The following is a 13834-nucleotide window of genomic DNA, read 5'->3' on the forward strand; positions in this document are numbered from 1 at the left end:
CATCTTGAGGGTCTCCCATCACAAGGTATGTTTAGCGCAACACCAACAATGCACAGTGAACAAGTATTTTCTTTTTACATGGAACGTGCACCCAAGAAAGTCTGAAGTCCAGGACATGTTAGCGGGAGTTAGTTTTGATAAGACGCTGTTCTAAAAATCAGCCTGTCCCCTTTCTTTACCCCCCTTCTCGAGTATGTACAAAATGGGTGATTGGTAGAGAAAGTTGGCATAAATAACACAGAAGCCAACAATACAGATGAGAAGAGCCTTAAGTTAAAGATGTAATGGACAGGGAGGGTAAAGCAGAACCGATGCAAGAAAAATGCATTTTGTATCACAATAGAAAAACAAAAGATCAATCAAGCATTTCTCTCTAGCGACTGAGCTTGTAAAATAGCAATCAGGTTGTGCAACTTTGAAAAAAGAAAGTGACGGATGAACCAGAACAATTGCTAAAAGCGATAAAAAACACCAGACTCTTGGGTAATACATATCAATAGAAAAATGAGACAATTGGGAGGATTTCTCCTTCTTAAAACACACCAAGTAAAAAAGGCAAAATATTTGTTTAGACAATAGTATACAAAACAGATTTGGTCTCACAGAGCCATTAAATGGTATAATATGAGATAAAGGTGCCTAATGGGGACTTACTCCACGACTTACAGAAGTGGACAAAAAGTGCATGCTTGCTTTACTCTTTCACCCTCAGTACAAAGCACTAGTCTATTGGAATACCGAATGGTTTTTTAAAATCAATTAATTAGCACCTATTTCTGTATTTCATAATACCAATAGCCTTGAACAACAGTAGTCTCAAAATCCTCTTCAGCCTTGGATAGAAATAAAAAGGAATACACGAAATAAAATAAAAATAAAAATCCAGATTTTTGGTAGGCTTCGAAAACATGTCAGGGGCCTTTCGCCGGGAGAACATTCACAATAGGGGCCCGCTCTGGCTGTCAGTCTCCACACTCCATATTCGACCAGCGTACCTTGACGAGCCACATGTTTACGCCCTATACTTTGGCACAGAAAGAGGCCTCCATTTTTGTTACTAAATTTCCAATTTGGTTTGAAACAACGTATTTGGTTGGACGTTTAACCAATCTTAAGAAATGTAATAAAAAATAAAAAGGAACTCGAAGGCATGATTGTTTTTCGCATCATAATTCAGATTTGTGTGTTTGACCTTTCATATTATGAATATATCACCAACAAATGAATGTTGTTCCAATAAAAATAAAAATATGGGAAGACTCATCGGAAATAAAAGGAAGTATGATGCATTCTGCATCATTATTAATAAAATTATCATTATTATTATTATTACCCTCAGAGCATACATTTCCTCCAAGGTGCTTTTCCTCATCCATGCCACGTACCTTTGGGAGTCAACCACACGTTCCTATGACTGATTGTACACAAACATAATACAAAAATGTCAGAAGCCTTTTTTAACACAAGGCCTGAATCAGATAGATGTCTTTCTCCCCATGGATTCTCAACTTGTATTAAGGCCTTATTTCTCTCTGTGCTAAAAGTTACAACCAGGTGCTACATTTAAATGTCGCGTCAGTCTGCTATGCAAATCGACATAAGCCAGTAGTAAAGAAAGGTGCACATGCTGTGATTTGTGTTCGTTGGAGAGTTGAGCGCTACGATGAAACCGCAGCTGGATCAAAAGCCCCTCAGACGACCACAGCAACGTCTGCGGGGCGAAATCGAACTTGCCGCCTTTTAGCAGAGGGGCAAGTGTGTGCTGCCAATAGAACCATGGAAATAGTTTTGGCAGCGTATCTTCTAAAATAGGGAACTGGGCTATATCAAATCCTTATGGATAAAAAAAGGCACACTTTTCTAAAACATGTTTATAATAAAATATGTGGCAATTTCTAAGGTGTGCTGTTTGGGGTCGTACTGTCCTGTCAGAGACCCCGTTTATCAGATCTCTTGTCCCCTTCCCTGTGGTCAACGAGCATAAGGACGACGAGTCTTTCTCTCACGCCTTCCTCCACCGTCACGACCGTTGCCAACATAACTCGACCGGGGAGAACGCTATGAAACTCGTACCGTATGTAGACATGAAAAGGTCGTTTGCGTGTGACTTGACAGTATGGTTTCGATTCACATGACGAATCAAAAGACATGCAAAAAAATACCCACAGCTAGGGGAGGGGCTTCAGCCCACCACTGCATGCTCACACTAGGGACTATATTTACATGGAGGACGGCCCCTGGGGGACGCTCCACCGCTCGCTAGTCCTCCGACCCCGACAGGGACTTCCTCACGCTGCGGGACGGCTGCCACACCTCGCTCTCGTCCGATTCGTCCTCGTCCTCCTCTTCGTCGTCCTCGTCTTCGTCGTCCAGCTCGTCCCCCGTCGTCATGGCGGCGGCGGCGCCGGCCTGCCCCCGGCCGGGCGTGGCCGGGCCCGCCGGGGACGCGTCGTGGCCCTCGTCGGCCTGGCCCGTGGGCTCGCCGTGGTCCAGGAAGGGGTCCAGGCCGGCGTCCACGCGGCGGTGGACCTCGGCGAACCACTCCCTCACCTGGAGGGGGAGGAGGGGCCCGGGAACACACGGCGTCAGATGAAACTTAAGGGGCCCCGTGTCGAAGATGTTCATCTCAATAAAGGTCTGTTAAAGGTCCCATGTGACACCACCAGGTGTGTGATTGTGATTAGCCGTTACAAGCCTTTTTGGAAATCTGCCCTCTTCTGACATCACAGGTGGGCGTGTCCACCTAGATGTGTGCTGGATGGATCAGTCTACCCGTAGGACTGTAGCAAACGTTGCTCATCCATCTGTCTTTAATCTAGGTGGACACGCCCACTTGTGATGTCAGAAGAGGCAGATTTTCAAGACGGCAAACGGCTAATCGCACTCACACCTGGTGGTACAATATGTCAACTTTAAAGGGCCCCATCTCGATGATTTTCAAAATAAATGTCTTATAAGTTACGATCTGTTGTTGAATGCTGAGGTAACACGATGGTGATTCGTGCCTGTGGCCCACTGAGGAAAGCTAGCAAGCTACTTTTGGGGGAGAGTCGTTGGCAGGTGGTCTGAAGGGGGGGGGGGGGGGGATTCTTCAGTTGGAAACATGAAATGTAGCTTACTCAGGCTGGTTTCTCCAAATTGCGTACCCAAGCTTTAAAAAGGCACAATGTGCAACATGTTTACGTTTGTGATGTGCTGTCCAACCGATTCTATTACGTAGACACTTACATAAAGGCTACACGGATCTACGTTCCTAAATCAGACTCTGGAGCAGCGTAGAAACGCTTATCCAGGGCTCGAAGAGGGTAGGCAGAGGGAGGGCTGAAGAGCAGAGTGGTTTCTATTGGTGAGATTTTTACAATATAGTGTTGTTCTTGTGGTAGAGTAGGCTTACGTCGATTCCTTATCAATTGGACAGTAACATATTTTGATAGGACCGCTGATTAAGGAGAGAGTGATGAACTAATGTGCTGAGTGTAAGCTTTTACACGGTACCTGCTCGTAGCTCATGTTGCTCTTGGACACCAGCTCGTCCAGATCCAGCTCATTGAGGAAGCGGTGCCTCAGGTAGTACTCCTTCAGGATGTCCCGCCCACTCTTGAACTTCACCAGCGGCGGGGCCCGGTCCAGCTCCGAGGCCGACCTCTTGGGCTGCTTCCTGGTGCGGGAGCGGCCCCAGCCGCGGTTGCGGACGCGCCTCTTCCGCCCGTTGTTCCCGCCCCCTGCCACCGCCGCCGCCTTCCCGCCCGCGACGCCGCAGTTCAGCGCGCCGCCGGCGCTGCCGGCGCCGCTGGCGCCGCCACCTTGGTACTGGAAGAACCACTTGAGGTTGCCGTTCTTCCAGGAGTAGCGCGAGTCCCCGAACCAGTTGACGATGTAGGAGCGCGGCAGGCCGCTCTCCTCGGCCAGCCGGTCGTACTCCCCCGTGGCCGGCCACTGGGTGCGCACGAAGGCGCTCTTCAGGACGTGCAGCTGCTCCGGGGACTTCTTGGCCTTGTCACGGCCGTCCGGCGCCTGCCTCCCGCGGCCTCCCGGCGGCGTCCGGCTCCCCTTGCGGAACGCCGAGGACATCGAGGAGGACGACGGCGTGGGCGAGCTGGGCTGCAGCGGGCTCGTCCCGGCGCCTCCGTCCCCGCCGTCCACCTCGCCGTCCGGGGAGCGGCGGGACGACGACGACGACGACGCGGCGGCGGCCGGCGGCGGCGGCGGCGTCTTGCGGCGCTCCGTGAACCAGGCGTCGATCTCGCGGCGCGTCAGCTTGGTCTCCGTGCGCAGCCGGCTCAGCTCCTCGTCCGCCGGCGTGCCGCTCTGCTCGAAGCTCTCCTCCAGCAGCACCAGCTGCTCCGGCGTCTTCTCCTTGAACTTCTGCAGCGTGAAGTCCGGGAAGGCGTTCCACGTCTTGGGCACGGCGGGGCTCCCGGGCCGGGGCCGGGGGCGTGCGCGGCGGCGGCGGCGGGTGGGGCGACGTGGGCTCGTCGCTCGAGTCGATGACGATGGGGCCGCCGCCGCCGCCGCCCGCCAACCCCCCCGCCGCGCGGCCGGTGCCCTCGTTGAACACGATGACGTGGCTGCTCTTGGAGTTGCGCTGGTTGTAGCGCGTGTCGCTGAACCACTTCTTGATCTCGCCCTTGGTGAGGTTGGTGAGCCGCATGAGCCGGGCGATCTCGGCGTCGCTGGCGAACGTGTTCTTGGTGTAGCTGGCCTTCAGCTCCGCCAGCTGCTCCTTGGACTTCTTGGGCCGCATGCCGAAGGTGTCGCAGCTCAGCGCCGAGTTCTCCTGCGCGCCCCCGGAGAGAGGGAAGAGTGACGGAGTTATGGATGAGGATCAGATCCCGTCAATCGTTGTTTTTGACGTTTCTTAAGCGCCGTTCAGAGACGAGAGAAGACGCTTGCGAAAACAGAGAGGGTTTAGCGGAGGACAAAACGAGTGCGCCGGATACAATACAAGAGGACGGCCCACCTGGGGTGAGAGTGATGGGGGCTGGATGGTGGTGGCCCTCTTGAGCTCACTGTTCCCTGGGCTGGGCTGACAGGAGAAGCCCTTGGCACTCGGAGACTGGTTGGGCATGCCGGCAACGGTCAAGGTGATGGGACTGGTCACCGGCAGGTTTCCCCCTGGACCCACCTACACGGAGCCAACACCGACACTTTTAAACCCTGTTTCCCTCCACGAAAACGCCACGTAAAAATAAAGAGGGTCAGAAGTTTTTGTGAAACTAAAATGTTCATTGAGATAATTTGATGCCTCGTAAGAAAGGAGAAGCATGGGATGTGTGAAGAGCACAAAATCACATATAATCATCACGTATAAGAAAGGTCGGTGGACACGACTTGATGGGGAAACTGTAGAGTGGAAAAGGCCGACACCTAAGACGTCAGCGTGTAGATAAATGCAGACAAAGTTCGGTCAACATCGGCCGATCTAAAGAGCTGAACATGGCTCCACGTCGAGGCAACGCAAGGACCACGGTTCTGCCTCGGGTTTGAGAGAGCGGACCAATCACAGCCCTTGCTGCCGCGTCGCCTCAACGCAAGGATGTGCACCTCAGGCCCTTGTGGTGGACGCAAGGAGGGTCCCCGAGGACGTAACGGGTCCCTAAACCCCCTTGCGCTGCATCGACGTGGAACCCCTAAAGATCCCGTGACATGCCACCAGGTGTGGTGTGATTGGCCGCTACAAGCCGTTTTGGAAATGTGCCCCTTATGTCATCACAGGTGGGCGTGTCCACCTAGATGTGTGACGGATAGATGAGCAGCGTTTGCTACGGTCCACTGGGTCGGCTGACAGACTGATCCATCCAGCACACATCTAGGTGGACACGCCCACCTGTGATGTCACAAGGGGCAGATTTCCAAAACGTCTCGTGCCGGGCGAATCCCACCACACAGCTGGTGGCCCCTACCAACGGGACCTTTAACTCGCTGCGGGCCGGACCGCCGGTCGCGCCGGGCGGGCCCACCTGGGTGAAGAGCAGGCCGTGCTGGCCCACGATCTGGCAGGTCTGCAGGATGGACTGCAGGCCGTTGGCGGCGGCCGACAGGTGGTGGGCGGGGATGACGGTGATGGTCTGAGGCACCGTGTGCACCGTGCCGTTGAACTGCTTCCTGCGCGCCTCCTCCACCTCCTCGGGGGTCCAGCTGACGCCGTGCTTCAGCCGCTGGGCCGAGAACCACACCTGGGGGGGGGGGGGGTCGGGGAACAGGTAGGAGATTCAAGGTTCAAGATTTCAATATACTTTATCTGTCACATGCATAGTTGTCTGTTGTGGGGGGAGACATCTGGAACAGTCTTCCCTCCACAATAAGGGAATGCCCCACATATTCTTCTTTTAAAGGACAACTACAACAATGGCTCAAATCCAATCACAAGTGTGACCACTAGCTGGACCGGACACAAATGGAACATTACTTTTTAATGCATTTTTATATCCTGTCTGCATCTGGTATCTTTATGATTGTGTAATGTATTGTGCTGTGCGTGTTGTCTCCTCTACTTTGTATTTTATCTATTTGTTTGCTGTCTCTTCTATTTGTATTTTATCTATTTATTTGCTGTCTCTTCTGCTTGTACTTTTTATATTTATTTTATTAGGGACTATGAATGCAAATTAGCAGCTCCGCTAATTAATAGCGGATAATTTGCATCCGGCTAATCACACTCACACCTGGTTGTATAAAATGTCTCCTTTGAGGTTAGGGGCTACACCTGTGTCAGTCCTGCTATGATAGCGCTGTGAACAAGATCTACCGTTGTTTGTTTTCACGAGTTTAGCCTACTCCCCGCCCGGGCCCTGGTACAGAAACGCGCCAGACCCATGACTCACATTCCCTGTACTTCCTCTGCGGTGAACTATTAAGATAAGATACGATAAGATAAGATAAGAGAGCCTTTATTGTCATTGGTGCATTTCACATACAAAAAAACAAACAAGCATTTAAGTTAAAAAATGTAAAAAAAAACAAGACAGAAATAACAAGAAAAACATTTGGAACAAGACAAGGACAGGCGAGGTGAATAATAAACATAAAATATAAAAGGCTGTGAGCATATTGCACTTTATAGAAAGTGAGGTTTATGTGTGTCTGTTTAATGTTTTATGTTTCATGAGTGTTAAGTGTCCTGATTGCCCAAGGAAAGAAGCTGTTGTTCAGTCTGTTGGTTCTGCTCTACCTCCTACCAGAGGGCAGTAGTAGGCTGAGCATTTGCTCAGAGCTATTGCAGAAAAAATGAAATAAATGCGAAGCAAAAACAAAACAACACCCCAAAAACGGAACCTCTACCTTAATCTGCTCCTCGGTGAACTGCGTCTGGGCGGCCAGGCTGGCGATCTCGGCCATGGAGGGGTAGGGGAACCTCTTGTAGGTGTTGCCGAGCAGGGCGTTGTTGTCCATGGCCGCGCTGTAGGAGGGGATGCTGCTGAGGGGGACCAAGAGCTGGGGCTGAACCCCCGCCGCCCCCGCCGCCGCCGCCGCCGCCGCCGCAGCGGAGCTCTGCTGGGCCTGGAGGGCCGACAGCACCTGGGCAGACCCAACGGCCAGGGGGGGACCGAGGTTAGCAGGGGCTCAAACGCACAGACACAAACACATGCTAATCAGTGGACGGCGATGGTTTCACTATTAATCCAGTGGACAGCGATGGTTTCACTATTAATCCAGTGGACAGCGATGGTTTCACTATTAATCAAGTGGACAGCAATGGTTTCACTATTAATCCAGTGGACAGCGATGGTTTCACTATTAATCCAGTGGACAGCAATGGTTTCACTATTAATCCAGTGGACAGCGATGGTTTCACTATTAATCCAGTGGACAGCAATGGTTTCACTATTAATCCAGTGGACGGCGATGGTTTCACTATTAATCCAGTGGACAGCGATGGTTTCACTATTAATCAAGTGGACAGCGATGGTTTCACTATTAATCAAGTGGACAGCGATGGTTTCACTATTAATCCAGTAAACAGCAATGGTTTCACTATTAATCCAGTGGACAGCAATGGTTTCACTATTAATCAAGTGGACAGCGATGGTTTCACTATTAATCAAGTGGACAGCGATGGTTTCACTATTAATCCAGTGGACAGCAATGGTTTCACTATTAATCCAGTGGACGGCAATGGTTACACTATTAATCCAGTGGACAGTGATGGCTCCACATATTAATCGAGTGGACAGCGATGGTTTCACGTTAAAAGATCAACTAGGTAATGCCCGATAATGATTTTCTAATTAAACTACGGGTTTATGTTCGGGGAATGTTCATTTCAATGGTCAGGATTGCCTCTTAAACGTACAAAATGTATGATGACGTATGATGTTTGTATTTTTCGTACCTGGGTAGGTTAGGACAAGTTAAACGACGCTATTCTGAAACTAGTAGTGGGAGCAGCACTGTTACTACTCATACTGCATTTGAAACATCACAATAAAGTAATTAGTCCTACACTTACAATTAATGCTTATTCATGATTCATGCATATAAACGATACTATGCTTTTCTCCATATCCAAACCTATGGACACACATACAAAGACAATTTCTAGAGTAAACAAGATAAGAATATGTATGAATATTGATTATAATATAATAATAAATATATACTTGATAATATATATTTATAATAAAGGGTAGTAAGTAATTCTTAAAGAGATATTTGGTCAAGACATTTTTGAACCACATACCCAATCGTAAAACACATTAAACCAATGAAAAAACACATTTGCCAGCGATAAGAAATAAAGTACACGTTCACGAGTAAATCAAACCAGGCAGCTTGGCAGTTGGAAAATGGACTGTGTGCACCGTTTAGTAGCATTCCTCTCTAAACTGATGTTAATTGAGAACTAATGTACCTGAATAATCGTTTCACAGCTGCAACAAATTGTGAAACATGCTCGCTTAACATTCAGCCTGAGCACTTCTGGCAGTTTGTCTGACTAATTAACAAACGTGAGTCTGAATGGGAATGTGAAAACTGATGTTTTTGAACGTGAACTGTTCCAAGTGGATGACCGTGAACTGATATTTGTGTTTGAATGGTAACTGATCAATGTGTCTGAATGTGAACAGATCAATGTGTTTGAATGTGAACAGATCAATGTGTTTGAATGTGAACAGATCATTGGGTTTGAATGTGTTTGAATGGTAACAGATCAATATGTTTGAATGTGAACGGATCAAAGTGTGTGAATGGTAACAGATCAATGTGTTTGAATCTGAACAGATCAATGTGTTTGAATGGTAACAGATCAATGTGTGTGAATGGTAGCAGATCAAAGTGTTTGAATGGTAGCAGATCAATGTGTGTGAATGGTAGCAGATCAATATGTGTGAATGGTAGCAGATCAATATGTTTGAATGTGAACAGATCAAAGTGTTTGATTGGTAACAGATCAATGTGTTTGATTGGTAGCAGATCAATGTGTGTGAATGGTAACAGATCAATGTGTGTGAATGGTAGCAGATCAATGTGTGTGAACGGTAGCAGATCAATGTGTGTGAACGGTAACAGATCAATGGGTGTGAACGGTAACAGATCAATGGGTGTGAACGGTAACAGATCAATGTGTGTGAATGGTAACAGATCAATGTGTGTGAACGGTAACAGATCAATGGGTGTGAACGGTAACAGATCAATGTGTGTGAATGGTAACAGATCAATGTGTTTGAACGGTAACAGATCAATGGGTGTGAACGGTAACAGATCAATGTGTGTGAATGGTAACAGATCAATGTGTTTGAACGGTAACAGATCAATGTGTGTGAACGGTAGCAGATCAATGTGTGTGAACGGTATCAGATCAATGTGTGTGAACGGTAACAGATCAATGGGTGTGAACGGTAACAGATCAATGGGTGTGAACGGTAACAGATCAATGTGTGTGAATGGTAACAGATCAATATGTTTGAATGTGAACGGATCAAAGTGTGTGAATGGTAACAGATCAATGTGTTTGAATCTGAACAGATCAATGTGTTTGAATGGTAACAGATCAATGTGTGTGAATGGTAGCAGATCAAAGTGTTTGAATGGTAGCAGATCAATGTGTGTGAATGGTAGCAGATCAATATGTGTGAATGGTAGCAGATCAATATGTTTGAATGTGAACAGATCAAAGTGTTTGATTGCTAACAGATCAATGTGTTTGATTGGTAGCAGATCAATGTGTGTGAATGGTAACAGATCAATGTGTGTGAATGGTAGCAGATCAATGTGTGTGAACGGTAGCAGATCAATGTGTGTGAACGGTAACAGATCAATGGGTGTGAACGGTAACAGATCAATGTGTGTGAACGGTAACAGATCAATGTGTGTGAACGGTAACAGATCAATGGGTGTGAACGGTAACAGATCAATGTGTGTGAACGGTAGCAGATCAATGTGTGTGAACGGTAGCAGATCAATGTGTGTGAACGGTAGCTCCTCACCTGAGCTAGGCCGGCCGGCAGCACCGAGGCACTGAGCCCTGACGACTTCTTCCTCTGCTGCTCTGAGGGGGGGGTGTTCCCCAGTAGGCTGCCCCCCCCAAACCTCATGGAGTCCTGCAGGAGCATCTCCACGGGGGTCAGGGGCCCCAGGGGGGCCTCGATGGGCTGCTCCTGCTCCCCCCCTCCCTCCTCCCCCTCTCCCCCTCCTCCTCCTCCTAACCCCGTCCCGAACACGTCGGCGGCGGCGGCGGCCTCCTCCCGGGACTTGAGGGACACGGCGATGCGCTTGGGCTCCGCCTTGCTCTTCATCCGCATGATGGGGGTCTTGCTGAGGGAGATGGCCGCCGCCGCCGCCTGGTCCTCCACGACCTCCTGGTCCTCCTCCGCCTCCTCCTCCCCCCCCTCCTCCTCCTCCTCCTCCTGGTCCTCCTCCCGCCCCTCCTCCCTCAGCGGGGGCTGGGCTCGCGGCCCGGCCACGACGCCACCCGGCGGCTCCTCGGACGCCGCGGCCGACTCCCCGTCGCCACACAGGACCTCCTCTAGAGAGGGTTCTGCCGGGCCGGGCTTCAGCGAGGAGGGGGCGTCTCTGTGGCCTTCCACAGGGGGGAAGGCGGGCTCATCTGCAACATGTGTTTTGGTTTACATTTTTCTTTTCCCCTATTTAAAGTCAAGGGACTGAATTTTCCAAGGCTTTCCAAGGCTCGACTAATAGGCCTTACTTTGTAAACGCGGGATGTTCCACTAAATGCGATACACTCGATTTTGTATAATCATCCGTGGGGACTTTCTGTTCCGGCATCATTTATTTGAGTAATGCACTTGCAAATTAAATTCAACAAATCAGGAATAACAATAAAGGTTTCGCTTATTATGGCTCTCAATTATATACAGATTTAAAAACATTTCTAAGAAAATTACACACATTGAATTGAGAATTTTTAGTTAACGAGTTAAAGAATATAGACACTATAGAGTCTGTCTGGGAGACTGGAATGGGTGTAGATGGCATGCAGCCTTCTCAACGGGTATTGGGGTACTTCAGGCCACGCGTCTACAATCTCACCTGTGTCGGGCGGCGTGGGTGCAACCACCAAAACGGTCTCTCTCATCTCCTCCAGCGCCACTGCTGCTCTCTCCTCCTCATCGTCGTCCTCACAGCTCTTCTTCTGCCCCGCCTCCTCCACCTGGACCCCTTCCTCCCCCGTCAGCTCCTTCCTCCCCAACTCCTCCTCTTCCTCCGCCTGCTCCACCACGTTGGACGCGAGCACCATGCAGGGCGTGGTCGACTTCCGGCGGCTGGACATGGCGGTGCCGAACACCGGAGGCTTGGTTAAAGGTCTCAACCGTGGGGGTGAGCGGGCAGTGGTTTAGAGGGACTCGAACAACACGTCTGTCCCGTGCTCGAGTCCCCGATGGGGGGAGATCTATTGAGGGGGAGAAACGGGTGAGCTGGCCGCACGACAGCGATGGACTGATGGATCTGTGATGTGGAAGACAGACGGGGGCTTGTGTATATACTCGATTGAAGCCAATGAGACCACAGCGGTCGAGTAGATGGGCTATCGTAATTACAGCATCATTCTTATGTTTCACATGATTCATACCGGGTTCGATTCCTTGCAACATATAAGGACAGACCAAAAGAAACAGTAGATAAGAGAAGTATTTGAAATGATTGAGTAATCTTCACTCGATTCTGTGTAGCCCAGAGGTCTGTAATCTTCCTAAATAGCCAAATAATAAACACATGTACATAAGGAAACAATTGTTTCCCATTTTGATTCATATTTTGTGTTAGGATTCTTATATGTAGCATAACACATAAACGTTTGGGTTTTTGTATGTTTAGATCAATTGTAAACATAGTCTATGTAAAGGAAATAATATAGTAAATCATTCTGTTATAAGCTATTGTCATTATCCATGTGGGTTCAAAGGAAATGAGCTGTAGGCAATAGTAATAACACAGCAGATGATATAACATTATCTAGAATTTGGTTTCTAGACCTCCTGATTTTAATAACAGGATGTAGGCAGACCAGTGAAGAGATTTCAATTCATGTTTTTTAAATATATTTTTGGCAGGTGGGCTACAACTTTTTTTTAAATTGGCATTTAAAAATGCTCGTACAAATGTTCACAATAATGAAGAGCATTAATACCCGCTAATTAATGTTTACAGTTGAATATAATTAGATGCATAGCTTTTTAATAGCATCTAGCCTGCATGTATGGTGGGCTAAACTAGCCAGTTAGCTGGGCCACTCATTATTGATTATGTCTGGTGGTAAACTTACTGTAACAACTAAATGTGCAGTACTGCCACCAGGCTACTGTGATGAAAAGTAGTTTCTGACTCAGGGCAAAAGAGCTTTCGGGTTATCTTTGTACGTATCGCTTAGTCCTTCCTACCCTGGTTGAATCGTTCAAGCCTAACCCGGCCGGGACTGCAGTATTTCGGCTTGCGGGTCTCCCAAAAACAGCGGAGGCAGACAGACGGACCGACGAGACTCCCGTCTATCGCTTCTGTCTGCAGATGCTGAAAACATGAACCATCTCTCGCTCTGCTCACACTTCGCCTTCCCAAGCGCCGCTTTAAAGTTCTTTGAACATTCCCATCACCACGATAGTTCCGCTATGTCCGCGGGTTTTGTGGCCGTTTGCTGACCCAATTCAGTTATTTTATAATGGCAGAATTTCTTTAATGATCAAACGGCGTCATTATTCAATGTGATACGTCCTGACGTCATTCCTGGGCGACTGGCTGTGCGTTTTTTGCCTTTTCAAACTTGCCGAAATTAAATGTACAGGGGGATAAATGCCTTCGATATTAAACCTTATCAAGTATTATATACAAACGCATACAAAACGCACCCACCCACCCATGTGCTCTGCTCTGAATACATGGACGATGCTGGAACTATCTGCCCGTAAACTGAACCTATGCTGCCAAAATGTCCTCACATGACCCGTCATTTCAGAACGCTCGGGAGGCACCAGAGGCTACTTGAGGACACCATTAGACATGTACCATGACTGGCAATGCACTGATTTTATACTGTACGGTGTTGTATTGTATCACGCTAAAACAAATCCTGATTATAAAAAAATCGATATTGAAAATAACGCATATCTACCAATACCCGCAAGTGCAACGATGTTTGAATACATACGGTTTTTATTCACCAGAAATATGCGCCAAAGGTCTGTCGTTTTATTTTATTGTGTCGTTTTTGTTTTTTTTAAACATTCACCTCTTACACCATGGAACATACACAATTGCTCTTTGGATTAAAGCTACTCTGAATATTAAGTCATTCAGCACAGGTCCGTAGCCGTTTTAAATGCATCTAGAGAATCTGGTCTATGAGACCAGATTCAGAAGCTCATGTTGTGATGCTAAATAG

At 48.3% G+C, this 13834-nt stretch overlaps 1 protein-coding gene across 1 annotated transcript; it reads right to left on the reverse strand.

Annotated features, from left to right (window-relative positions):
- Positions 1-729: 729 nt before the first annotated feature.
- On the reverse strand, positions 730-13664 carry LOC130392339 (zinc fingers and homeoboxes protein 1-like). Its single transcript, XM_056602831.1, is given in 10 exon segments — positions 730-2550; positions 3496-4402; positions 4404-4777; positions 4961-5125; positions 5961-6176; positions 7282-7518; positions 10428-10781; positions 10857-11047; positions 11491-11851; positions 12725-13664. Coding segments are annotated over 9 exon segments (2976 nt in total). The 5' UTR covers positions 11732-11851; positions 12725-13664; the 3' UTR covers positions 730-2259.
- Between the last annotated feature and the right edge of the window lie 170 nt (positions 13665-13834).

This window comes from Gadus chalcogrammus, chromosome 11 (genome assembly GCF_026213295.1).
Source record: "Gadus chalcogrammus isolate NIFS_2021 chromosome 11, NIFS_Gcha_1.0, whole genome shotgun sequence".
Taxonomy (NCBI): domain Eukaryota; kingdom Metazoa; phylum Chordata; class Actinopteri; order Gadiformes; family Gadidae; genus Gadus; species Gadus chalcogrammus.